At 38.0% G+C, this 27589-nt stretch overlaps 1 protein-coding gene across 11 annotated transcripts in view; it reads right to left on the bottom strand.

The window, feature by feature from the left end:
* zmynd8 (zinc finger, MYND-type containing 8) overlaps window positions 1-27589 on the bottom strand; it is a 105744-nt gene that overhangs the window by 23054 nt on the left and 55101 nt on the right. For 3 of the 11 annotated variants that reach the window (XM_063041182.1, XM_063041186.1, XM_063041180.1), the window contains exons 4-16: window positions 25374-25592; window positions 24619-24732; window positions 23014-23106; window positions 19978-20065; window positions 13669-13739; window positions 13260-13337; window positions 10470-10585; window positions 8461-8951; window positions 7473-7622; window positions 6703-6855; window positions 4680-5222; window positions 2586-2957; window positions 1061-1257 (exon numbers count right to left, since the gene is read on the bottom strand). In XM_063041182.1, coding sequence (XP_062897252.1) covers window positions 1061-1257; window positions 2586-2957; window positions 4680-5222; window positions 6703-6855; window positions 7473-7622; window positions 8461-8951; window positions 10470-10585; window positions 13260-13337; window positions 13669-13739; window positions 19978-20065; window positions 23014-23106; window positions 24619-24732; window positions 25374-25592 — 2685 coding nt within the window. The remainder of the gene's footprint in view (window positions 1-1060; window positions 1258-2585; window positions 2958-4679; window positions 5223-6702; window positions 6856-7472; window positions 7623-8460; window positions 8952-10469; window positions 10586-13259; window positions 13338-13668; window positions 13740-19977; window positions 20066-23013; window positions 23107-24618; window positions 24733-25373; window positions 25593-27589) is intronic. The other 8 variants (XM_063041190.1, XM_063041181.1, XM_063041183.1 and 5 more) reach the window with 7 other exon arrangements.

The raw sequence follows: 27589 nt of genomic DNA, 5'->3' as shown, positions 1-27589 counted from the left end.
TTTATTTTAGTAGTGCTGGCAGGTAATGCAACGATGCTAGCATTTGGACATTAATTAATCATTACTTAATTTAATTTAATCAATTAACATTAATCAGGAATTTGCATGGACTTCGCTTCTTCATTGCTATTGTTATCTTTCATTTCAAGAAATATGCAAGATGAAGCTAAACTTTCATGTACAATTATTCAATACTTGAAACAGTGAGAGAAAATCAAAGACTGTTCAATGATGAGTCTGCTTTAATTAATATTGATAACTGGGTTGTGACCTTTGCACACTTACTATTCCACACGGCCTTCGAAGATGACAACAGTGTCAGGTCTAATTGTCTATCTTGTTTTAGAATGGACATAGTTGAAACTCATTCTGAGACACAACTTGGCTGCCTTTGAAAACACTCATTTAATACTGTAGAAAAACTTCAATATTAGCTCACCATCAAAAAAAAGACGAGAAATAACATATTTAATGAAGCCTTTCTTAAGTAAAAATAATTCACTAAAAAGCAATCTATTTAAACATTTCAGGAAGACCTGCTAAAACCTCTCTAGATTTACATTTTTGGAACAGGTGTGAGGGATTATAATCCAGTTTCAATAAACATGCAATTATGCTTTGATTTTCAAAACAGTGCTCTGTTATATTTTTGATTTCATAATCTTAGCCCTACTTCTTAGTCCAAATGATGTGGAGAACCGCAAGCCCCACTCTTTTCATGCATACCCAACAGTGGAGCATTCATTATTTGCCCTGATGATTTCAGGCATAGAGCATGAAGATGATAATTACATTGGACTTTGGCACTGTGCCCAATAAGAGATATCGTAAAAGGACAAGAGGCTAAGGTATTTACAGCAGAGTGATGCATATATATTACAGCCATTAAGTGGACGATTACCACATTGCTCATTTTATATTCTAGAACTAAAGAGGCAAACCCAATTGCAGCAGCAAAGGGGTATTTGTAAGAGTGGTTGGAGAAAATTATCTACCTTGTATTTCATTCCTCTGCAATTCTATGTAGCAGGTCTTGGTCTATCATAGTAACAAAACAAACCTTATTTGTATACTTTGTTAGATCAGCAGCAACATCAGCGGATGGAGTAGCTATGGGTAAATCTGTGCTGTAGACTGAACTGGAGGCTGTGTTCACTACTCCTGAGCTGCTGCCTATTGCAGATGTAGAGGATGTGCTTGTAACCAAAGTAATGGAAGACGTTGAAGTTGCCAGGATTGCCTCTTTCTGCTGCACAGCTGCAATTGGAAATGAAATTAAAGAATGAGATACCAGAGTAGGTCATTGTCAACAAAGTGAAGTTATCACCTGAACCAGCGTGGATAACTTCACTTCACTTACTTCAACTCTGAACAGTTTCCTCAACTTATGGACTAACTTTCAAGAACTCTACAACACATGTTCTTGGTATTATTCATTCACTTTAATACTTAATTATTTTTTAATTTGCTCTGTTTGTCTTCTGCATATTGGCTTTGTGCGTATAGTTTTTTTATTGATTCTATTGTATTTCTTTGTTCTACTGTGAACACCAGAAAGAAAATGAATCTCAAGGTAGTATAAGGTAACATATATGTACTTTGACAATAAATTTACATTGAACTTAAAATTATAGTTTTCTTACTTGGCCATCTGTTAAGAATCTTCTAAATTCTGCAATGCTAATCAAATTCTGTACAAAATTTTGGAAACTACTGTAATGTTGTTCTTTTACACTGTTCACATTGCCAAAGAAAAGCAGGTTGTTCATCCTGTGATGAGAGGAAAATGGCAGATTCTAGTATGCAACCTGGCTCCATTAATCTTAAAGGAACTGTCTTTACTGAGAAGCTTCACAGTTTCCAAGGAAATTCAATGAACTCCTGGCACTTGTCTTAGTGTTTATTTAGACCAGAGGTTCCCAATTGGGGTCCATAGAACCCTCGGGATAATGGTAAAGCTCTGTGGCATATAAAAGTTGGGAAGCCCTGATTTAGGCAACAAGAGCAGAATTAGGCCATTCGATCAATTGAGCCTGCTCTGCCATTCCATATTGGCTGATTTATCATCCCGCTCAACCTCATTCTCCCGCCTTCTCCCTGCAACATTAGACGCCCTTAGTAATCAAGAGCCCATCAACCTCTGCTTTAAATATACCAATGCTTTAAATATGGCAATGAAGTCCAGATTCATCACCCTCCTGCTACACAAATTCCTCCTCATCTATTTTCTAAAGGGATGTTCTTCTATTCTGAGGTGATGCTCACTGGTCCTAGACACCCACCCCCACTATAGAAAACATCCCCTCTATAGCCACTCTATCTAACCCTTCCAAAATTCAATAGGTTTCAATCAGAACCACCCTCCCCCCCCCGCCATCCTGCCTCTCATTCTTCTAAGTTGCAGACAGTCTAGGCTCTGAACCTTCAAACACTCCATGACAACGTTCTTTAGGATCGCGCAAAAATCTACTTATTACCAATTATACAAAAGAAAGATAACTTTACTACAGTAGACAAGTAGAAGCTATCAATATAACCTGAGTTGGCACCTGCAAGAGTTAGAGCTCGCATCAAAACATTTGTACCTTTCACAGCCAACCTCGTCTGGTAGCGCGTTCCTGTGTTTGGAGCGTGCTGCTGAGACACTGGCACTTGCTGTTGCTGCTGCTGCCTTTGGACCTTCTGCATGTGCCACTTCTGCGAGGAGGTCTGAAACTTGCTCGAGGGATTCCACACGACTGCACGTTGAACAGCAGGTATTGTTTCTTTTGGCAAAAGAGGCCGCTGCTTTTTAACTGGGCTGTTGGTAAGAGCAACAGCTGGAACGGTGGCTGTGGACACCACACTGGCAGTTGTTGTTGTGCTGGTTGAAGGTGCCTGGCTCGGGAGGCTGGGAACCGAAGAAGCAACTTCACCCTTTGGTTGACTGGAGACAGTTACAGTGGGTGATGCTTTACCTATACACATAATTAGCAATATTAGTTTACCCTTATAATAAAAAGGATAATGTGCAGTTCACAATTGTGTTTTATTGTAAAAGGCTGGTGGGAAGGGCACTTTTATGACTACGCCTCCTCGCCTCCTCCCACAATATGTATAATGAAAAATATTTACTCCTTAAAAATCTGGTTTGACTTTTACTCTTCACATCATAGTTTTCAGGCTAACCTTTCACTCAAATATTGCCAATCAAGACATAAAAGAATATTTTATGCTCCTGTATCATGAAGCAAGCTAACACTGAGGAAAACGTGGCTCCGGTTAATCCTGTTGTAAAAATTAACATTCAAGATCAGAAGAAGCCAAATGTGCTTTTATCTAGAAAAATAAATCTTATTCGCCAAAAGGAGGAAATACTTTGAAGAAAGTACTTCCTAAGACATTTTTTCCTGTTTAAGTATCTTATTCCTTTATTCCAACACATTAAGTAGCTGAACTGAAACTTACACCAAACCAATAAATTTCTGATTCAACGAGTCTAAGACTTCTACTTTTCATTGAATCGAAGTACACATGTATCATACACAAAAATGCTGGATGAACTCAGCAGGCCAGGCAGCAATTATGGAAAAGTATAAACAGTCGACGTTTCAGGTTGAGACCCTTCATTAGGCCTGCTGATTTCCTCCAGCATTTTAGTTTGTGTTGCTTTGGATTTCCAGCATCTACACACTTTTTCGTATTTGTTACACATCATAATTTGGCAGTTCATGCTTTAGAAATAAAGAACAAATAAACTCCACGTCCCAAAGTCCTTTTAGTTTGTTAACATAGATCATTCAGTTTGGTGATCCTATTGTTCTTTTTATACACTCAGCGCACACTTTATAAGGTACCTCCTGTAGCTAATAAAGTCACTGAGTGTATGTTTGTGGTTTTCTACTACCGTAGCACATCCACTTTGAGGTTCAACGTGTTGTGCATTCAAGGATGCTCTTCAGCACATCACTGTTGTGCTGCGTGGTTATTTGAGATACTGTCACCTTCCTGTCAGCTTGAACTAGTCTAGCCATTCTCCTCTGACCACTCTTGTTAACAAGGCTTTTTCACCCACAGAAATGCTGCTCACTGGATGTTTTTTTTAAATTTATTTTCTGCACCATTCTCTATAAACTTTAGAGACTGCTGTGTGTGAAAATCATAGAAGATCAGCAGTTTGAGATACTCAAACCACCCCATATGGCACCAACATTCATTTCACGCTTAAAGGCACTTTTCTTGTCCATTCTGATGTTTGGTCTGAACAACAACTGAACCTCTTGACCACATCTGCATGCTATGCATTGAGTTGCTGCCACAATTTGCATTAACACACTAATAAAGTGACAACTACAGTATTTCTAAATCCAATCATGTAAAGTCATAGAATCATACAAAAGTATAACACAGTATGCACATCATTCTTTTGGCCCATCTAGTCTGTGCCAAACCACTTAATCTGCTCAGTCCCAGACCATAGCCTTCCATACCTCTCCCATCCATGTACCTATCCAAACTTCTCTCCAATATTGAAATCGAAATCATGCTGGCAGCTCGTGCCACTCTCACCACCCTCTGAGTGAAGTTGTTTTCCCTTAAACATGTGGAGGTAAACACAACCATTGCTGAAGACCATCCAGGTTCAACAGTGAGAAAAGGTATAATATCACCAAGGAAAACACAGGTTTAAATATACATACTTTCTGCATTTGGAGTTGGTGACTCCTTCAGGGTTGGCGTTAGCTCCTTTCTGCTCTTCTCTCCCTTCTTGCCCTCACGCACAGCTTCTTTGCTTTCATCTCCTAGATCTATAACCAGTTCATTGTCAGAATCAGAATCAGAGTCCAGTCCCAAACGCACTGTTGGAGAATCAGTCTCATCTTTATTTCCTAGTTTCTCCTTTGCTCCTTGATGGAGATTTTTAATCTTCTCAACATGTTCTTTATCTGAATCACCATTTGCCTTTTCCTTCCCCAAAGCCTCATTTTTGGACACAACAGAACTTGGACTGGTCTCCTGTTTCACTTCACCATGAACTGTCAAATGTTTAGGTTTCTTTTTGACAAAGGGTGAATCCTTTTCACTCCTGATGCCTTCCTTCTCCTCTCTCTCTTCTTGTCCATTATTTAGTTTGGGTCCTTCATCACTGGCATATTCACTGTCAGAGGTATCTGATTTTTCTGAGTCTTCAGAGTCACTGTGCTCAGCTCCTGCATCGACATCTTCAGAAATTTCATTTATCCCTTGGGATAAGAACACATGGAATTTGAAACTGAACCAAACAGCACCCAGAGAATCATTAATGACACCTCAGATATAATTATTTGCTTCAAAATTGATGATAAAGATACAAAACTTGATAAACAGTAACATCATGAGAAAAGCCCTGCAAGCACTGAGCACCTGTACATGAAACATTGCCATCAAAAAGCAGCATCCATCAAAGACCTTCATCACCTAGGCCATGCTCTTTTCTTGTTGTTGCCATCAGATAGAAGTTACAAGTACCTCAGGACTTGCACAACCAGGTTCAAGAACAGTTACTACCCCTCAACCTTCAGGCTCTTGAACAAAAGGGGATAATTACACTCATTCTATTTTTGTTCCCACAACCAAGAGTCTCACTTAAAGGAGTCTTTATCTTATTATTTCATACTCTGTACTTATTGCTATTTATTTATATTTGCATTTGCACAGTTTGTTGTTCATTGATCCTGTTTAACAGTTACTGTTCTATAGATTTACTGAGTATGCCTGCATGGAAAAAAATCTCAGTGTCATATGTGGTGACATGCATGTACTCTGAACTTAGAAAACTAAATAATATTCTAACACAGGAATCCACTATCTCTATTACTGGTAGCATTTCCTTTTAACCAATGTAACGATATAATGTCCAATTTGTCAATACAAGCGAATGGAGCAAGAATCAATGTTGACAGATGATGCTTTAAAACTAAACACAAAAAATCATAGCAATTCAATCAAATTATCATTTTTTCTTTATTAGTAGGCTTTTTCATCAGTACTCCCTCCTCAAAGACATCATATACAGTAAATGTAAATCTCCACAAGGGTCATTGGATATTACCAAAATGCATACATTCAACTGATTCTTTAGGAAAGGTTAGTAGAGTCCTTCCTCAAATCAATTAACAGTGCCTAGGGAAATTTGGACATTTTATTTTCTGTGATATAAGGCTTTATAACCTTGTCCTGTATTCCAAATGTAAAGTGTTATCATTGTGACACAGAGTGCTGAATGCAAAGCACAAAGACTTACAAGACTGTTATATTCAAGTTTTGCTAATGACTCTTCAGCATAACTAAACAAATAATCTTTATGATAATCAGAATACAAATACGGTAGATGAAAAGTTAAAAAGAAAATTAAACTGAATCAAACATCTTAATATCACATCTTAGACTTCAGCAGTTCCAGGTAAAGTGCTGGTTTCCCAACTAAATCCTAATACAAACCTCTACCTCAGAGCTTCTCTTCAATACATAAGCTTTATTAGTTCCTATCCAGCATGTTGATTTGACTGTTCATTAAAGTGCTTCTCTTGCACTTCACAGTAGGTGTAGGGAAACACTTTTGTCTCTCAAACATATCATACCCCAGATGATCAAACAGATTAAAAAAGGCAAAATGCCAATTCTCCTAAAATCATAAACAATAACAAAGTTTGGAGAGAAATATCTTTAAAAACATATCCTCACCTAACTGTGCTTTACAACTTTCTATGGTCTTGTCAAGATTAAGCAGGAAGCTGCTCCGAACTGGTTGTTTTTTGGGTGAAGTGAGGAGCACAGGAGCTGACTGTACCACAGATTCACTTAGCTCCTTTAGATCCATCTCTGCTTTACTGCGATCTATTAAGTGAGAAAGCAGAAATCAATTACATGAGATCAGCCTGCTGGACACAATGTGAAAAGACAGAGATAACCCAGAACCCAGGGCTCATTCTGGAGTGCTGTGTTTAGAGATGAGAAGACAACAATTGACACCATGGCCCTTTGAAGCAGTAAATTGGTCAGAATATCAAGTTATTATTCTTTTAGGTCCATATAGAGATGCTGTTGAAGACACAAAATAAGTAAGAAAAGCAAAAACAAGTTTTCAATCACGCCAAATGTCTGATACAGAAGACTTCAGGAAAAGCTCCCGACTCAATCATGTAACCTCCAGTATACAATAAAAGATAAATAATTGGGACAGTGTGCTACTGGGAACTACCTTCAGTCATAAAAACATAAATTTTTTTTAGATAAAGCATTATACTTTTCTTTTTATTAATATCCCTCTCAAAGAATTTAATTCATTGCTCTAAAGTCTCTTCCCCTGGAAAATCCTGAAGAAGCAGCTACACACCAGCATACAATCCCAATGCATGCACATACTCTGCTCTCACCAAACCTCTTCACCTCACTGTAGGTTGATGAAAGATCCCACAAAGTCAATGGAAAAACATTTTGTGGTCACAACTAACCAAGGTTTAGGTTAAGGATGCTGCCCGTAGGAGGGGTTTTCAAAGTCCTTTCTGATTTAGCAGCAATGGGAGTGGAGGACTGAGGAGAGAAGGGTTTTGGGCTGCCCGACACACTGCCAGCTTGACTTGTCTTCACAGATCCAGGAGAAGCTGAAAGAGGAAACAAACTGGATCAATGTGGAGCTGTCAGAGAGTTTCAGGTTTTGAACACTGTAACCTGCATCACAACTGGGCAGGAAGTCAGGAGGAGGAGAAAGGTTTGTCATCCAAGACTCCGCACCGACCAAGACAGTGAGCGGAATTTTCCATCTCGCATACACAATGATGCATTCGGATCCTTGATTAAGATGCAATTAATTTTAAGGCAATTGACAACCCAGCAGACCAAAATGACTGTCCTCGCTACTTGAAAGTGAATCTTTATATACTTGTATCACCCGCTTAATATCTCCAAAATATAGTACTTTCAATGGAAAGTACTATTCAAAACTCAAGGAACATTTTTAAAATAATTTTTTCCCCCACTTTGGTTTGGCTGCATAAATTCTCAGGAGTCTAATGACCCAGCATGAGTCATTTCAGCCTCCCAATGAAATTAAGTGAATACAGTCAGTCACCCACTCTCAGTTTATCTGAGGACTAGCATCATTATGATTCAGAACTCCCTCTATACTGTGATATCTTGAAAACGGAACTGAGTATCCTCAGTGCAGGACAACCTAAAAATTAACAAGAGTCTAAATATCTTCAGACAACTTACTGGGAAAGACATGGTATCCAAAAAAAGAGAATTATATCGAAAGAAATTCAATAAAATTACTAAATACAAGTCTTGAAGGATTCATAGAAGTTTAACCACTCCAGTAGATTCCTTTCACATACCTTCATGAAAAAATGTTGCTGTCTTACTGCTTTTGCCTCCTGTTCCATCACATGCTGCCCCAACATTCCTTTTGAAAACAGTTGTTAAAATTAGGGTATATCATACCTGTGCTCCGGTCAATGAAGTCCATGGACTCCTCACTTGCACTAAAGTGACTGGAAGTTGCTTTCATGTTCTTCTCTGCAGGTTCAGTTTCTAGGTCAGAACCGGTGTGCACCGAAGAGTTGGTGCTCATTGGTGAGCGGGGCGTGTCCGTGAGTGAAATTCTCTGACTTGGACCACCAATTAATATGGGCTTGCTGAGAACTATTTTTGGAGATGCTGTCATATCAAAGTTTAGTTTGATTTTCTCATATTTATCAGGCTTAGCAGTTCCTGCTGCTGGGTTCTGGGGATCTTTCAGCATCTGGAATTGGCTGTTGGGAGTGTATGGTGACCGAAAAGGTGCATAATTGAATGTTCCAAACTTTTTACGAATGTTCTCCACATATACTTCCATTTCTTGCATTGCACTGTTGAAGATGCTTTTAGTCTTTTTTACAGAAAAGGGAATTTCTCTGGACATGAGGTAGCAGTTATTTATTGGAACCCAAGCTCTGTGTATAGTAGAAATATATTCAATTAATACATTAGATTAACTAGCTAATATTTTTTCTCATCATCTAGGCATCAAAATGATTTTAAAAAATTTATTTATGAAAGCACGCCAGCCGTTTCCCAGTTGAGGAGCAGAACATGCTTTGATTTAAAGAGCAGAATGCACAGAAAAAAGTTAATATATTTTATCAGTTTCTCTTCCTCACTTGAAGCTTTTTTCAATAATCATGCTTGTAGGCCACTGCAATGCATCCCAGTATGGCAATGGTGGTTAGCCCAACCCTATGTCCCCATCGTGGCAGGTGGAAGCAGGTAAGGCCAGCCAACAGGGCTCTGGTGAAGCTGTATAAGCCAATATTCTGTACAACGGATACAATAAATTACAGAAACAGTGATGAACTCCAACCATACCATTGACTTTGGACGATGGAGACAGGGTATCATCAATGGCCTTTGCTCCACTGGGAGCTAAATGCCCAAGAAGAAGAATTGTGTGGAGTTATTAAGATGATTGAATAAACTAGAAACAATGCAAAAGATGCTTGATAGCAACCAATCCCCTCCTGCTATGTTATAATGCTGCCATGATTCCAAGAACTTAAGGGTTATTTTCTTTGGAATGAAGGAGGATGAGAGGCAACTCGATAGAGGAATATAAGATTACAAGAGGACATCCAACAACTTTTCAATAGCTAATAGCAGAGGACATTCTTTTTTAAACGGTGAGTAAAGTATAAGGGAGAAGTCAGAGGACTCTTTTACACAGTAAGTGCCTGGAATGCTCTTCTGGAGACTTCACATAATGCAGGACAAAGCTACACACATGACTGGCATCCCATAGTCACCTGAGTGATTCCTTCTCTCAACCAGCAAGTTCACAGTGGCTGCAGTTTGAACCTTCCACATAATGTACTACAGTTACTTGCTCAGGCTCCTCAAAACCCTTCAACCTCTATAAGCAATCAGGGTCACAGCAGTAGGATCACAAGAACACCACCACTTGCATTTTCCCCTTCAGGTCACGGCACCCTAATCTCAAAACATATTGCTGACCCTTCACCAGAGCTGGTTCCAAATCCAGAGCTTCCTAACCAACACTACTAAGAATGGATGCTTTAAGAAAATCAATCTTTAATTTAGATGTTCATGACAGACCATATTATTTCCTTAACAATTAAAAATGGATTGGTATCTTGATCATTCTGTTCTCAAGATACAAATTCATGCTATAGTTCTGAGCTCATTACTGAAGGAGACAACTTCTGTATATTTCTACTAGATCATACAATACAAGTTAATGAAAAGCACAAAAGGATGCCATGGACCTCTGCCAAAGCGCAATCAAAATCGCAAAATTATTTTCTCTAATGGACTATACATTTAAAAATATTAACAGCCACCTTAATATTTTCACATCAAATCTCTCTGTTCAACTGCCTGATTTAATTACCTTTGAAATGCAGACTGATTCAAGAGAATATTAGAAACGATCTTCCATACATTACAAAGTAATTCACCTGTCATGCTGGCCAAAGAAACGTGCATCGACCTGTCCGTCCTTGTCCCGCAGTGCTTTTGCCGGCCAAAATGGAAAGCCTTTAAGCTTTGCCCAGACAAGTGGATGGGGATTACTCTGCAAAACAAAATACAAATATGTTTGGGTCGGAAGGCAGGTAAATCTATAATTTTACAATACAAGAACTCTTTCAAGATTGCTGCAATGCTAAATGCAAAAATAAAGTAGAACCTAAAGACTCGACTGTGGAGGCCCAAGTCTCTACATATATTTAAGGCAGAGGTTGATAGATTCTTGATTAGTCTGGGCACAAAGGGATATGAGCAGAAGGCAGGAGATTGGGACTGAGAGGAAATTGGATCAGCCATGATGAAACAGCAGTGCAGACTTGATGGGCCAAATGGCCCAATTCTGCTTTTATATCTTACGGTCTTATAAAAAGCTACACATGTTCAGAGGAACTTCTTTAGCCGGAGGGTGCTGAATCTGTGGAATTCACTGCCACAGACAGCTGTGGAGGCCAAGTCATTGGGTTATATTTAAAGCAGAGGTTGATAGGTTATTGATGTGTAAGGGTGTCAAAGGTTACGGGGAGAAAACAAGTCGATGGGATTGAGAGGGATAATTCTGCTCCTATGTCCTATGATCTAATACAAACAATTCCAAACAAAAAGAGTGGAACCCACATCTAATAAATAACAGTATAAACACAATTCTTCAGTGGAGTATGCTGCAGACAACAGACACAGTAACTATTTGAAGGGACTACACAACCGGAACACTTGGCAGTTATTTATAGCATCCTGATACCTGGTAACATTTTGCCAGCTTTTCCCCAGAGTTAGGAGCTGTGGTTTGCAACCTAAATTACTACACTGAAACAACCAGAGCCTCCCTGTGGAGACTGGAAATTAAGAGAAACCAGCTTAACTTTGTCTCAAAAGTATTACTCGTTAGAAATCATTCATAAAACTTGCCACAGTACTTGTTTTCAACAAGTTATTTGGGGAGATTAGAAATCTATTTCAAAAATTTAACAGGTGTGGCTGGAAGACATACAACTTCAGGGTGTACGAGTCGGTTCCTCACAGTGGGAGACTGAAACACCAAGTGTGCACTGCTGATGGAAGGCCCCTACACTCGAGCAATTTCTCTCTCCCACCCTCGATGATGAGACAGAGTTGGTGGGCTTGCAGAAGCGATGCTGAAGATTGTAACATCCAAACCACTGCTGGTCTCCCCTCTCATTAAGCAGGAGCAATATCACTCTCTCCCTTGTTAGTGACAGAAAGCCGGTCTGAGATGTCAGTGTTCGGATGGACAGTAATTTTTGATGGACTCTAGATCATTGTCTCTTTGGGGGCTTTGCTATTGCTGCATGGTGGGTGGTGGAGGGTTAATGCTTTTGCTACTGCCTGTGCATAGGAGGGGGAGAGGGGTTTTTGGGGTTCTAACATTTTCTGTCATTCACTCATTTTTTTTTCCTATTTTGTGGATGTCTGCGAAGAGTAAGAATTTCAGGTTGTATTCTTTATATATTCCCTGATATTAAATTAAATCATTTGAAACTATACCACAAGTCTTTATAATTTTTTCCCTTCAAAGGTAAGACAGTAGAGATGCGCCAAAAATATGAATGTGTTTGGTGAAAAATAACATATGTTAAAAGTCATTGATTACCTTTCAAGAGCAGGCCTATTCCACCAGACTGAACACTTGATGAAAGATTGAAAAGATGAATAAAAGATAGCATCATAGAGGAAATAAACTATTCTTCATGGACAAATGGAGGATACAACTAGGAAATTCACAATCATTGAACAGGATTAGGAACTTTATTGCTGACCCACAGCAGAATTTTAGAGGGTAAGTTCATAAAAATGATATATGAACTTGGAGCAACATTCACTTTTATGAATATTCTCAATACCCAATGAAAAAGCATGATGGATGGTTTTAGCAGTATTTTATTGAAATGTTTAAATGCCCTATCCTTCCCTTCATCAACCACCCACTACACACCAATACTGCATCTGGCACTGATGAAATAATTTTTCTCAAAGACAGATTTCTGAGTGAGAGTGCAATGACTTGGAATAGCCATGTATGGATTCTGGAAAGAATGATTGAAAGGATTTTCTGTTGCTACTAGTTACACCATAACCCCAATCAAAATTTATAAAAGCCCAAGAGCTACATGCATAATTAAAGAGACCATTGGCAACAATTTATTATATTCTCAAGGAAAAAAGATAATTGTTCTTGAAAGCAACCATTGCAAAATTAAACAGACATTGGGTAAGTCTTTCTGATATATTGGAGGATAACTGCAGCATATCATACAAACCAGTATTATTATTCAGCTGAGCCCGTGATGAACTACATCCTTTGATGCCACGAGGTAAATTTGTTTATCATCCTGGATCAATTAAGGCCAAATGTTCTTTAACAAATTAGCAGGTCAATTAGAGGTCAGATTGGTTTAAAATTAGAATCCTTAAGTCAATTAGAAAGCATTTTACGCTGCTGGCAAATTTTTCCACCAGGTTCTGGATTTGATTGTCTTGCTTCTTTCATTGCTAATTGAGCGTAAACACACTGATCTGATGGCCGAGATAAAGTTCAACATTTAAAAATCCGAAAGGTGGCTAACACTAAGGCGATAATAAAGATCCAAATTAACCAAAAACAAAGTTGAGCTGAAGTCCAAGTATTTGTATTTAGTACACAAGCAGTTATTTGATTCAATTAGTACTTTGATGTTTACAGTTTACAGAACACCTGAACTTACACATGGCTCACAAAACCAGTTGTCTCTCTTTTGACATGCAGCCAAATAGCATTCTGGACAAACTTCAATTTCATTCATCTAAGAAGAGAAAAATATTAGCTTGAAACAACATACTTTCTTCAGTATAACAAAACATGAACAAAAAAAAATCAACAGTGAACATTTGAAAAAAGTAAATAAAAGTATCTGACAGAAGAAAGGAGAAAAGACAGATTCTTATGAAAAATTTTATGAGAAAGTTAAGAGTTTTTCCTCTTTCAGTGATCCAAATGGTTTGTTTAACATTGTGCTGCTATTTCATGAACATCACAAGCTTGATCCAAAGTAAATGGCCTTCTGTACAGACCTAATAAATCCAATAAAATCAGTTTAACAATAAAATACAATACTCTTCCTTGCCAATACTTACTTCATGCTCACAGATCTTTATGATCACTTTAGCTGTAGCTGTTAATTTGTGATTGGCTGCAACACAAAAATCTATTATTTATTTTAAAAACAGAACACAGTGCAATATTAACATCTCATTTAATACAATGTAGCTAATAACTGCACTGTTACACATTTCTGATTCACTCTGCATCTGCTTGACAAAGTTGGAATTTTCTCTAAGCCAAAAGAGAAGATGATGTAATAAAATCAGGATGAGCACAGGCTGTATTTACATTTCCAATACAAGATTTAAAGTGTTACTGTGTCAAAAATAAAGCCTTTCAGCTGAAATGGAACCCATTTTGACTCATCCAGATAAATATAAAAGACCCCTACATACATGTTGCAATGGTAGTTAATAACTCATTAGCCTATGTGACATCACTCGTTGATTAGTTCAGGTATACAAGCCATAATTTAATCCTTAACCCTCCGCTTGGATAACAACAGCACAGTATGATTAATTTAAACCCAACAAAGGAAAAAACATTTCCATTCAATCACTACCAGCAACCTCTGCTTCAAATTGCATGAATGCATGCATTCACGAATGTGCTGGTATTGGAACAGGCCCAGAGGAAGTTCACAAGAATGGTCCAAAGAATGAAAGGTTTAACGTACAAAAAGCTTTTGATAGCTCTGAGCCTGTGCTCGTTGGAGTATAGAAGAATGAGAGGGGAAGCTCATTGAAAACTTTGGAATATTGAAAGGGCTAGATGGAGTGGCCTTGAGAGGATGTTTCCTATAGTGTAGGAGTCCAGGACCGGAGGGCATAGCCTCAGTATAGAAGGATATCATTTAGAACAGAGATGAGGAAGAATCTCTTTAGTCAGAAGGTAGTGAATCTGTGGAATTCCTTCCCATAGACAGCTTTGGAGGCCAAGACATTGGGTATATTTAAAGCAAGCATTGTTAGGTTCTTGATTGGTAAGGGTATCAGAAGTTATAGGGAGAATGGGTTGAGAGAGATAGTGAACCAGCCATGATAGAATGTCGGAGCAGACTCTACAGGCTGAATGACCTAATTCTGCTCCTATATGTTATGGTCTTATTTTGTCAAGGACAAGATTTGATGGAAAGTTATCAATTTTATCATTCTTCAACTAAATCTCAGTTCTCGCTATTTTCTATTGATGTTGAGAACATCAATGTGGTGAGGACATCGCTATGGTGAGTATCTATAAGTATCTGGAGATGCACCGGGAAGACAGACTTAAATGGAGCACCAACACAGAGGCTGTATACAAGAAGGGTCAAATTCGCCTCTACTTCCTGAGGAGACTGAGGTCCTTTGGAGTATGTAGGCTTCTCCTTCACTTGTTCTACCAATCTGTTGTCATTGGTACTATCTTCTATGTGGTGGGGTACTAGGGCAATGGCATCAACACGGGTGATGCCAACAGGCTCAATAAACTGATTAGAAAGGCTGGCTCTGTTATAGGAGTCAAACTGAACACACTGGAGGCTGTGGTAGAACAAAGGACCCTACAGAAAATCCTGGCAATTCTGTACAATGTTTCTCACCCTCTGCATGCCACCTTGGCTGAACAGAGGAGCACTTTTAGTAATAGACTAAGATGACTGTACTACTCCAAAGAGCGCTATATGAGGTCATTCTTACCCTCGGCCATTAGGCTCTACAATGAGTCAACCCATAGCCAGGGCAGTGATGACCCACCTGGACCAGATGGAGTACATCCCAGAGTCCTGAGAGAGGTTGCTGAAAAGATAACAGATGCATTAGTTATGATCTTTCAACAATCACTTGATTCTGGCATGGTCCTGGAGGACGGAAAATTGCAAATGTCACTCCACTCTTTAAGAAAGGAGGAAGGCAAAAGAATGGAAATGATAGACCAGTTAGCTTAACCTCAGTGGTTGTGGAAGTTTTGGAGTCCATTATTAAGGCTGAGTTTTCGTGGTACTTGGAGCCAATGATAAAATAAGTCAAGGCTAGCATGGTTTCTGTAAAGGGAAATCTTGCCTGACAAATCTGTTAAGAGTTTCTTGAAGTAACAAGCAAGGTGGACAAAGAAGAGGCAGTGGATGTCATTTACTTGGATTTTCAGAAGACTGTTGATAGGTGCCACACATGAGACTGCTTAACAAGATAAATCCTATGGCATTACAGAAAAAGTACTGGCCTGGATAGAGCCATTCATGGATAGAGCCATTCATGGATAGAGCCATTCATGGATAGAGATTCATGGTGTTTCTCAGGGGTCAGTATTGGGACCGCTACTTTCACACTGTTTGTGAATGATTTGGATAATGGAATCGATGGCTTTATGGGAACGTTTGCAAATGATACAAAGACAGTTGGAGGGCTAGGTAGTGCTGAGGAAGCAATGCAATTGTAGCAGGACTTAGAAAAATAGGAAGAATGGGCAAAAAAGTGGCAGATGGAATACAGCGTTAGGAAATGTACGATAATGCATTTTGGTAAAAAGAATAATAGTGCAGACTATTATTTAAATGGGGAGAAAATTCAAAAATCAGAGGTGCAAAGTGACTTGGGAGTCCTCGTGCAAGACTCCCAGAAGATAAATTCACAGGTTGAGTCTGTGGTAAAGAAGGCAAAGACAATGTTGGCATTTATTTCTAGGGAATAGAATACAAAAACAAGGAGATAATGCTGAGGCTTTATAAGACACTTGTCTTAGGTCAGATTGGGAACAAGAATTGGGTTCTATTATTTCCGTGGATGACTGGGGGCAGATTTTACAATTAGTCAATACTTCCTCTATCTGTGCTAAACATTCCCTAATTCAATTTAAAGTTGTTCATAGAGCACATATGTCCAAAGATAAATTAGCTTGTTTTTATTCTCATATTAATCCTTTTTGTGATAGATGTCCAGGGCAGATAGCCTCTTTAACTCATATGTTTTGGTCTTGTCCTACTCTGGAAACTTTTTGGAGAGACATTTTTAATATTATCTCAAAGGTATTGAATATAGATATCTCTCCTCATCCTATTACTGCTATCTTTGGATTACCTAAAATTTCCAGTAATCTTTCCCCTTCAGCCCGTAGAATGATTGCATTTCTTACTTTAATGGCGAAAAGATGTATCTTACAACATTGGAAAGATCCTAATGCTCCTACCTTTTTTTTGGTTTTCCCAGACGATATTATGCTTAAATTTGGAGAAAATTAGAAGTAATCTTTATGATTCCTCACTTAAATTTGAACAGACCTGGAGATCTTTTATTCAATAATTTCATTTAATGTAATTTTTTTTCTCTTTTGTTCCTTATTTATATTCCCTTCTTGCCTTTTTTTTTAATTGTTTTTAATGGAGGTCGGGTTTGAGGATGTGATTTTAAGCTCTTTAACTCTACCTGTTTCCAAGTTAGCCCATTGCTTTGCTTTGCTTTTAGTTTAGTTGCACGGTGGGTTTTTTTTGGGGGTCTTTTTTCCTTTTCTCTATTGAGATATATATATAAAAATTAGTATACTATTATTTTACCATATTATTTTATGTTTAAATTGCACTGTTTGTATCAATTTTTTCTTCTGTATTAATATCTCCTGTAATTTCTAACAGTGTATTAGTGCCTTTATGGTTTACCCTTTGTATACTTATTCAATAAAAAGATTTAAAAAGAAAAAGAAAGAAGACACTTGTCAGGCCACACTTGCAGTACTGTCAACAGATTTGGACCCCTTATCTCAGAAAGGATGTGTTGTCATTGGAGAGAGTCCAGGTGGTTCTCGAGGATGATTCTGGGAATGAAGGGATTAACGTGTGAGGTGCATTTGGCAGCTTTGGGCCTGTACTCACTGGAATTTAGAAGAATGCGGGGTAGGATCTCATTGAAACCTACCGAACGTTGGAAGAACTAGATAAGGTGGATGTATAGAGGATGTTTACTAGGGTGGGTGTATTTGGAACTAGAAGGGACAACCTTTTAGAACAGAAGTAAGCAGAAATCCTTTTTAGACAGAGAGTAGTAAATCTGTGGACTGCTCTACAATGGAGGCCAAGTCCATGGGTATATTTAAGTCAGAAGTTGATGGTTTCCTGATTAGTCAGGATATCAAAGGATATGGCGAGAAGGCAGGTGTATGGGGTTGAGTGGGATCCGGGATCAGCCATGATGGAATGGCAGAGCAGACTCAATGGGCTGAATGGTTTAATTTTGCTCCTATGTCTTAATGGATCACTTCCTGTTAGACTGTCTGAGGTAAGTTATTTTTTAACCTGCTTACTTCTCTTCTAATATTTGTATATCTTTGCACTTTAATGATACTGTGAAACAGTAAGTTCGCTTGGGATAAAGATCTATCTAAAGCTCATCATTAATCGGCCTGGAGAAAACAATAGTTTGCTTTCTTTTTGAACTGCTGCAGCTTGTGTGCCGAAGGTACTCCCAAAAGGTGTGTGGGAAGGAAATTCCAGGATCTTGACTCTGTTCCAATGAAGGAATGGTAATATACTCTATATCCAAGCCAGGCTGTAGAAGAATTCCAAGTATTTCCCCAGTCATTCATTTCCCTTGCCCTTCCAGGTGGTGAAAGCCAGAGGTTTAAAGCCATGGCCAAAAGAAACTGCAGTTCATCCAGCAGAGCATATTTACCAGATGATGGTAGAAATTGATTTTTTAAGACAATAATTCACAACGCTTCCATCATTTTGCTGATAATTCACCATAAAGTAATGGGGAAATTTTTGGCAATGTCTGGCCAGTTCCATGATGCTGTGTCTTTTACTTGCACTGGAACAGTTTAGCCAAAGGCACAGCAAGTTCAAGAAAATGTCTTCGTAACTACTGCCAGGAGATTGTCAGACCTATATTCTTTGTCGTGTCCAATACACTCAGCCACTTGCTGAAGTCAAAGTGAGCAAGTCAAGTTGGCTTATGTCTTGCACCTGTGCCTTTACGAGGAAGCCTACTGTCAAAGCTCAGATAACTAATTTGAAGTATCAAAAGGCACAGAATCAATTCAGCAGTTAATGAAAGAGAATTGTAAGAGAAAAAAAGATTATTTTTCAGCTCCTCTGCTATCTTGATGAGAAACAGAACAATTTTTAAACGTGTGAAATTCTGCTTCAATTCACATTCACAAACATGACATTTGTTGGTATCTCTTCGATCCTATTTCCAAGTATCACAGGCAAAACAAGCTAGCAATAGTCCTTCATTAACTCGGTGGCTAGATGTTCCAAATGTGCAGACAGTGTGTTTCAGTTGTGCAGAAAGCACAAAGGTTCAAAGGCTTAATCTTCAGTACGCACCAAAGCAGCAGACATCAGAGAAAACAAAAGACCTTTCCTGATGAAGGGTCTCCGCCTGAAACATTTGACTCTTTATTCCTCTCCAAGGATGCTACCTGGCCCGTTGAGTTCCTCCAGCATTTTGTGTGTGTTCTCTGGATTTCCAGCATCTGCAGAATCTCTTGTGTTCTGTTACTCTATTAATAGCGTCACTATCCATTAGCAATGGACAAAAAGTGAATGGGAGAAATTTGACACAGAAAGTGGTCCCACATTCTGAAACTTTAGCTAGATTACATTCACAACAGGTATGGTTTGCTCTTTGATATCCTCCACTGTTGGACAGTCTCGAATTATTTACCAGGTACTGTTGATACAAACAAGGTTGTAGAAGACTATTCACCATACTTCTTCTGTTAAAAGAAGTAATTGCACCCCATAGGCATGTATTATGAGTTTGGTAATGCAACTGGAGGCAGCATGCTCAAGCAAACACAAGTGCAGAAGAGGAGAATATTTAACTAAAAAAAAGATTACTTTTTCCAGAACTTGTGCTTTGTAAGAATTACAAATAGTGGCCAGTGTAAAATTTTTGTAGAAATCATCATCAGTGTTCTCTTGCACATTCATTGTTGAGTATCACTCAAGTACATCAGCTGACATTGAATGCAACATGTATAATCCTGGATTTTATTCTAACACACAGGATTAATAGAGAACAATTAGGCAAATGGGTCCACTTCACATTCATTTAAATAGCTGTAGTTTAATTTTACATTCTACAATATGCTTCAACTGCTTACTTATATAAATTATTTACATTTTTCTGTAAAGAGTCAAATCTTTGACAGTCTTGGATTTCAATGTTATTAGAGATTTACTGCAGTTGATATTAAAAATAATATGATCGAATTATTTTAAATTAGTTCCAGTTCTATAATTTCAGCAAACATATAGAATCCAATCATTCCTTCACTATAAGTATCCACTAGAACGGGAGAATACAGGATAAAAATGTTAAAAAGTATATACTTCAAAATAACTATTGAGTTTAAATGATATTTACCACCGTTATATATGATGCAGTTATGCAATATCCATTTAACATCAGCAAGGAAAGCCTCAGTGCAACCATACATCTTCTTTTTGACATTCTAAAAGAATAGAATAAGTCAATAGTATTGAATGCATGTGCAGTATTAGCATGACAACCACACTGAAGAACCCTCAAGGTCACAAAATGTAGTCGATCTTTAGTGAAAGCCAAGTTATTTAGTATAAATGATTGAGTGGTTAATCAATAGACTTCAACTTTCCCAGTGTGTAACTTATGTACAAGAAGTCATTATGTTCTCATTGAACAGCCAAGCATTTACTAGAATTGTGTCAAAAGCACAATGAAACATTGTGTCCATGGTTCACTTTGGTATTGGCTGCTTGAACATTGTCACAGCATACAAGAAATAAAAATGAATTTAATTGGCATGAATCCTGTCCCAATTTAAACCTGATAACTTAATGCACTAATGGATTATTGGCAGGCAGTTTTCTGGGCACCGTTCTTAAATTCAAACATATATCTGCTATGTTAAAAAAAAACTACATATATGAGCAAGGCTTTTAAATTACCCCCGGACAGCATTGTTTTTTTTTAATTTTACGCATTTAGCAGAGTTTATATGTCAAGAACAAGGGATATAAATAGTGAGGAATATTTTTAACATACAACATTCACTAAAGGCATTTTTCTTGTTTGTAATCACAGGTGTGGAGAGCAAAGGGATTTGCTAGAGGTTGATAAATCATTTAAAGAAGCACCACAGATTAACAGGGTCATAAAGTAACACAACAAGCCCATGAGAGGAGGGAGCAAGGTGGGGTCTTTTTCCAGAGAACAGAAATCAGAGGTTATTGTGTGCATTTCTATTCTTCTTATTTCAAAGGACTGAGCAGTATTGAAATTGTTATGTTCAGGAAACAATGGTCAGAATTCTGGAACCGAATTAAAATTCTACTGTAGTAAACAGAGAATTATAAATTCTAGTAATAGACAAGAGAAATATCTAGTTAAGAACAAAAGAACACACGAAACAAGTATATGTAGGTATAAGCCAAGTGGCCACTGAAATTTGTTCTGATCAATAACATCATGGCTGCTCTAGTCCTAGCCACAGCCTTACTCACCTACCTATTTTTAAAGGTTTTAAGGTTTTTCCTTTTGCTCCAGATCGATGCTTCTAACTTTTATATCATGTATCACAGAGGAGACACGGGTAATGAAATCGAAAACATTGCTCAATTTCTACAATCATATGCAACTACAACAAACCCCAAATTGCTAAATTATAGTTAAAAAACTAAACATAAATAATCAAAGTGTTCAGAAATTTTGGTGCAATAAACAGGTGCAAAAAGGCAGCAAAAATATGATAGAAATTGTTCGGAAGATTTTCAACTCTCTTACACAAGACCTTTCCCTGAGCAGTTTCTGGCAGCAGCTACCAGAACAAATCAACCTTGTTATTACTGTAGCTGCAACTCCTAGCAAGAACTGCTCTCCATGGCAGCCGCAGCAGCTACTGAAAAGGCACTGGTCAGACTGCACTTGTGAGTAGTTTTGGGCCACTTATCCAGGAAGGGATGTGCTGGCATTGGAGAGGGACCAGAGGAGATTCACAAGAATTACTCTGGGAATCAAAGGTTTATAGCAATTGATGGCTCTGTACCTCTACTCGCTGGAGTTCAGAAGAATGAAGGGTGATCTCATTGAAATCTATCAATTATTGAAAGGTCTAGATAGAGTGGGCATTTCCTACAACGGAGGAGTCCAGGACCAGAGGGCACAGCCTCAAAATTGAAGGACATCCCTTTAGAACAGAGATGAGGAGGAATTTCATTAACCAGAGGGTGGTGCATCTGTGGAGTTCATTGCCAAGATGGCTGTGGAGGCCAAATCATTAGGTATATTTAAAGTGAAAGTTAATTAGCAAAGGCATCAAATGTTACAGTGAGAAGGCAAGAGAATGAGATTGAAAGGAATAATAAATCAGTCATTATGGAATAGTGGAGCAGACTCAATGGGCTGAATGGCCTAATTATGCTATGTCTTATAGTCTGCATAGAAGTGAAGAAATGTAGGGGAGGGGGTCAGGTCTTCATCCTATAATCTGCTATCATGTATCCAGTACAGTGAGTGTCACCAGACAAAGGTCTCTCACACTGGCAGGGACTCCAACATCCGGCTGTGTGTGTGTACACTGTGTAGGGAGGCCATAATAACTAACAGGACAACCGCAATGCTTCTTAATACGTATTTATATTCCGAGCACTACACTGAGGCTTGATAGAAAAACAATAGATCAATGTATAAAGTAAGGCGCTACACATCATGTCATTTTGCTAATCTCCTTTAGTGTTTTATGAGTGATAAATACAGTTCGTAATTTCTAGATTTAACAGCCAATTTCTGCCTGTCAATGTGTAACCGTCCAACTGATGGCAGACAAACGTTTGACCCACTAATCCAGGGGTTTACAACCTTTTTTATGCCTTGAACCAATGCCGTTAAGCAAGGGGTCCATGGACTCCAGATTGGGATTCGCTGCACTAAGCTGAATTGTTCCCAGGAAGTGTCCAGGGGAATTTCCTGGTGGTCTCTAATTGACCAGGGAAAGATCTCTGGCACAATCTAACATGCACAGAACAACTTTTATAATCACAGCATGCATAAATAATGTGAACCAATGGGTTCATTTTCTCAGTGCATAACTTTAGCCTTGGCAGACATTTGAGCAAATGTCTGCCGAGGCCTAATCTTGAAAATGTACAAGTTTATAAAAACGCAGGTTGTTAAATTCAATCTCTGCCACTGGATGGCACTAGACAAAATGATATTCTTACAAGAAAATGTGCATTTACTTTGAACCAGGATTCAGACAGCTTTTTGAAATAAAATACTTAAGCTTAGTATAAATCAAAGACGCACATTAAGAAAGAGGGTAATTAAACAACTAGGGAGATAATAAAACAAAAATCAAAAATGAATATTGTATATACAAGGAGAAAGTAATTATAGACCATGAGTTCCTCAGTCTTAACATACCTTTTCTAATGTGCAGATGTCCATTGGATGAAAGATATATTCAGCATAATCAGGATGTTGTTCTAATGAAACTGGTTTGTGGAAGGGTTCAGTCTGTTAAAAAGCAGCACAGTATTTTAAGAAGTTAAGAATAATTAGAACCAAAGGAATTGTTGAGGAAAATACTTTAATAATTAAAGTTTGGATTTAGTTTCCCTTCTAAAGAAAGAATTTGAAAAAGGGATAATGGCTACTGTATAATTATGGCAAACAATTAGTCATAACTGAGCAAATCTCACTAATCACAAACAAGAGAAAATCTATGGATGCTGAAAATCCAAGCAACACACACAAAATGCTAAAGGAACTCAGTAGGCCAGGCAGCATCTACAGAAATCAGTACAGTCGACATTTCGGGCCGACACCCACTAATGATGTTTAGTACAGCCTGCTGCATAAATGGAGTAATTTTGTCCATATAGCTTGGAGGCACAAGGAAGAGCTTAACTATGAATGGATCAGAATGATGATAAATTGTTACAATAACAGGGGGCACCATGGTACTGCAGCAATTAACTCAACACTATTACAGCTTGGGGCATCAAAAGTTCAGAGTTCAATTCTGGGGCAATCTGTAAGAAATTTGTACATTCTTCCCATGACTGTATGGGTCCTCTCCGAGTGCTCTGGATTCCTCCCACGTAGGTTAATTGGTCACTGTAAATTGTTCTGTGATTAGGCTCGGGTTAAATAGGTGGGTTGTTGGGTGGCACAGCTTGTTGGGGTGGAAGGACCTTGTTCCCCACTGTATCGCTAAATAAATAAATATATAAAAAGGTCGGATGGTGGAAATAATACGAATACGCCACTACTCAGTGCTTTGAAACTAGGTTTATGTATAATTTCAACGGTTGTCAGCAAAAATTTGGTAACACCCACTTGAAGCTGTGACACTGTCGAGAATTTCCACTGGCTAATTCCTTCAGAGGTCACCCACAAGAGCATCTCAGAGAGGCCCACTTTGTTGTCAGTAATTAAATTAAAGACAGGAGTGAAAAAGTGAAACTTATCGAGATGCCATTGAACTGCAAAAACAGTATTTCTTATAACTTATCATTTGCAGTTTATGTTTGCAAGGTGTAGCTGTGCGGCAGCAATCTCAAGAAGGCGTAACTTCTAAGGCTGCTGGATACCGAACAGTTAAACAGGCTATCAAGAAGCATAGAAAAGATTCTTGTTGTTCCAAGCAAACATGTTAGAATAAAATCAAGTGTTTTATGTTTTAGAGAGATTGGTTACTGAATTCACTTTTTGCAAAAGGACTGCTGAAAACGTGATGATGTGATTTATTAAATGTTTAATATTTCTAAAATTACATAATAAGATTCATATTCTGCACTGTATTCAATTCTTTACATCTTGTTCTTATTTCTAACTATAAATATCATTCCATACTTATTATTGCATAATTATTTTATTTTATTTTTTCACAAAATTTAATCCCCCACCCCCCTCGCTGTCACTCAAAACCCTAAACTGATAGTTTAGCTAACATCAGCAACACGTCCCCTCTAGAAGTCCGGGAAAATATTACAGTTATTTCACGGTGTTTCCGATTGTACTTACTCCTGGCTGCTTCATCTTCTGTAGTGCAAATTTCAGCAGATAAGACAATTGATCTATAGTGAGCATAGTCATAGCTTTACTCTGAGTCTCAATACATTCAGCGACCGTGATTTTCTGTGAAATAAACAGATTAAAGAATTATTTTTAAAAAGCACTAATCTGCTTATGTTGCATGGGTTGGGAACCACCTCAGCACAACACAGATATGACATGCCATTGAACGCTGCCTTCAAGAGAACGTGCCATTAATCTTCAGTCAGACATCCTTCTTACTCATGAACTCTACAGCAGTCTGAATGACAAGTGTGCCAAATGAGTCCAAAGCCATCAGGTTTAACAAGTTACTGCATTAACCCTTTGAAAAATATCTGCTAGCTTCTAAAGCTGCTGATTGTAAACTTACTACAGATGAAATAACAAAACTATAAAACCTGGAACTTAAGAAAAGAAAAATTAATAAGTTATTTGATTAACGTTATACCTCATTGCTCAAAGGGTTAATGATACAATAAAGAAATGTTCCATCAAGCTCAAAGAAAACTAATCATTTTTTTCGCAACTCAGTCAGTTCCCTGTATCCATACCAGTTTGTGTTACTGATGAACCTTATCCTAAGAATTGTGGCTACATGCATTTTTTACCCAGACTCATCATATATAATCAAAATAAAAATCCCACTTCCTTAATTAAAGAATGAATTTGTACAAATTCAGACCCATTTCCCTCACCATAGTTTTAACTATCTTTTATCATACCTCACATTCTGGACAGAACCAGTCCCCTTCCGGTTCAGCGTTCAGTTTTAAACACTTTGCATGGTAGACACGAGGACAGAGTTCGCAGCACAGAACCTGGCCCTCCCGGTGGCACACCCAGCAATAGAAGTCATTTCGACCATCCTGTGGTACAACATGAAGAAGGTCTTTGGTGAATGGCTGCTTCATAGAAGCAAAGGGACCACGTCTAAGTGTCAACTGAAATGGCAGGCAAGAGAAACAGGCTTGGTTTCAAAATGGGGTGATCATCAATTGTTAGGATGCAAAAGAAATACCAGTTCTGTTAGGCTTCTCATCCCAAGCACCAGATGGTTAGGAGTGCAATAGGAACAACTGTCCAATGAACAAATTTGCCAGAATAGTAAAGATATTCAGAAGATGACAAATTAGTGAAAAGGTTGTTTTTTTTTCCAAGATATCTAAGAAAGTCTCATCAAATTCAGGGAATAATTTTCTTTACTTCCAAGACATGCACTTAGTTTTGTTTATTACATTTATCTTGCAAGCAAAAGAATACAAAATAAATAAGTGATAAAGGTTACTGATTTCTGTACCTTTTTATTTAGACAGAAGTGGGGAAGAAAGCACAGAAAACAATGGTCAATTGAGTTAAGCTTAATATTCAGCAAAAAAAAAGCCAAAAAACTAAATACAGTGGATTCTAATTAATTGGGCCATCAGCTAATTGGGGCAGCCACTTATTTGGGACAACTCTTAAAGAACAAAAACTGAGAAAATAGCCAGGATTTCCTTCATTTATATGGGACACTGTTGTCAAACAGTTTCTAACTGGTGCCAATTGCATGTACCTCTGTGGTTGTGAGACACTACACTATGCTTAGAGAGAACAGTTTTTAAACGGCATCAGTTGCGTGTGTTTGTATTCAAAAAGCATGTTTTTTGTTATTGACAGTTAGCGAGCAATAAGCAGCAAGACATTTCAGAAGTGTTTTCCTCACTGAAGTTTCATACATTGTGGCTTGAAGATGCCAGAAATGGCTGGAAGTGAAAGTGCAATGATTTTGTTATTTCTACAGGTTAGGAACCTTGAATAATTTGAAGGTATCGAGAGGTATCTTGAATGTTACAATGAAACTGAAGACTTGGAGGATGTAAACATTAAAAGCATTGTATGAAGGCAATCCATTATCTGCACTAAGTTCCTGTGCTGATTTTGTTCACTTACTGTCAATCAAAAGAACTGGGCAACGTACATTGAATGAAGTCTTTCATTGACAACTATTGGGAACTAATATAGTATTATAGTACTGTAGTAGTGTTATAATTTATTCTGTTAAATTTAAATACCATAATTTGTTTTTCAGTTAAACAGTAATTTGTCTTTGTTGTACCCTTTTAACTATTCCCATGAAATTTCAGCTAATTGGGCCAAAGTGTGCTGGTCTTGATGTGTCACACTTAACCAGAATCCACTGTATTGTATTGAAAAATTGTAGAGAAAACCTTCCATCTGAATAAGCAATTCGATACCTAACATGTACCGGTATTCTAATGACACTACAACAGGATTAATACATCTCACAAATACTGCATTTAATAATACTCAATACATACAAAACAACTAAATTAACTAAAAATTGCTGTATGTATATCAAGAATATATGGTCTGTGCATCATTACTTCAGCTCTTCTCTTTCAGAATGATGAAAGCCATCAATTTACGTAGGTTCCCCCCACCTCACCCAAGAAAACTGGTGGCTTTCAGTACATGATTATATACTTTCCTTTTCAACTCCTGGTCAAGTGGAGGTGAACTATTTCTAAAAATGCGAGGATCATTGACTCCATTCAGTTTAGGAAGGGCTTAGTATTATTCTTGATTCAACAGTACCACTTAGCCATTGATCAGTACTCACACCAAACAAAGCTTAGAAAGATTTTGCTGAAAACTAGGTAGATTAAACAGAAACACGAGGAAATCCGCAGATGCTGGAAATTCAAACAACACACACAAAATGCTGGTGGAACGCAGCAGGCCAGAGAGCATCTATAGGAAGAGGTACAGTCAACGTTTTGGGCCAAGACCCTTTGTCAGGACGAACTGAAAGAAGAGATAGTCAGAGATTTAAAAGTGGGAGGGGGAGGGGGAGATCTGAAATGATAGGAGAAGACAGGAGGGGGAGGGATAGAGCTAAGAGCTGGAAAGTTGATTGGCAAAAGGGATACAAGGCTGG

The sequence above is a fragment of the Mobula hypostoma genome, chromosome 2 (assembly GCF_963921235.1).
Source record: "Mobula hypostoma chromosome 2, sMobHyp1.1, whole genome shotgun sequence".
NCBI classification, from domain to species: domain Eukaryota; kingdom Metazoa; phylum Chordata; class Chondrichthyes; order Myliobatiformes; family Myliobatidae; genus Mobula; species Mobula hypostoma.
Note: the sequence above shows the minus strand (reverse complement) of the source record. Positions and strands in the feature narration are given on the sequence as shown.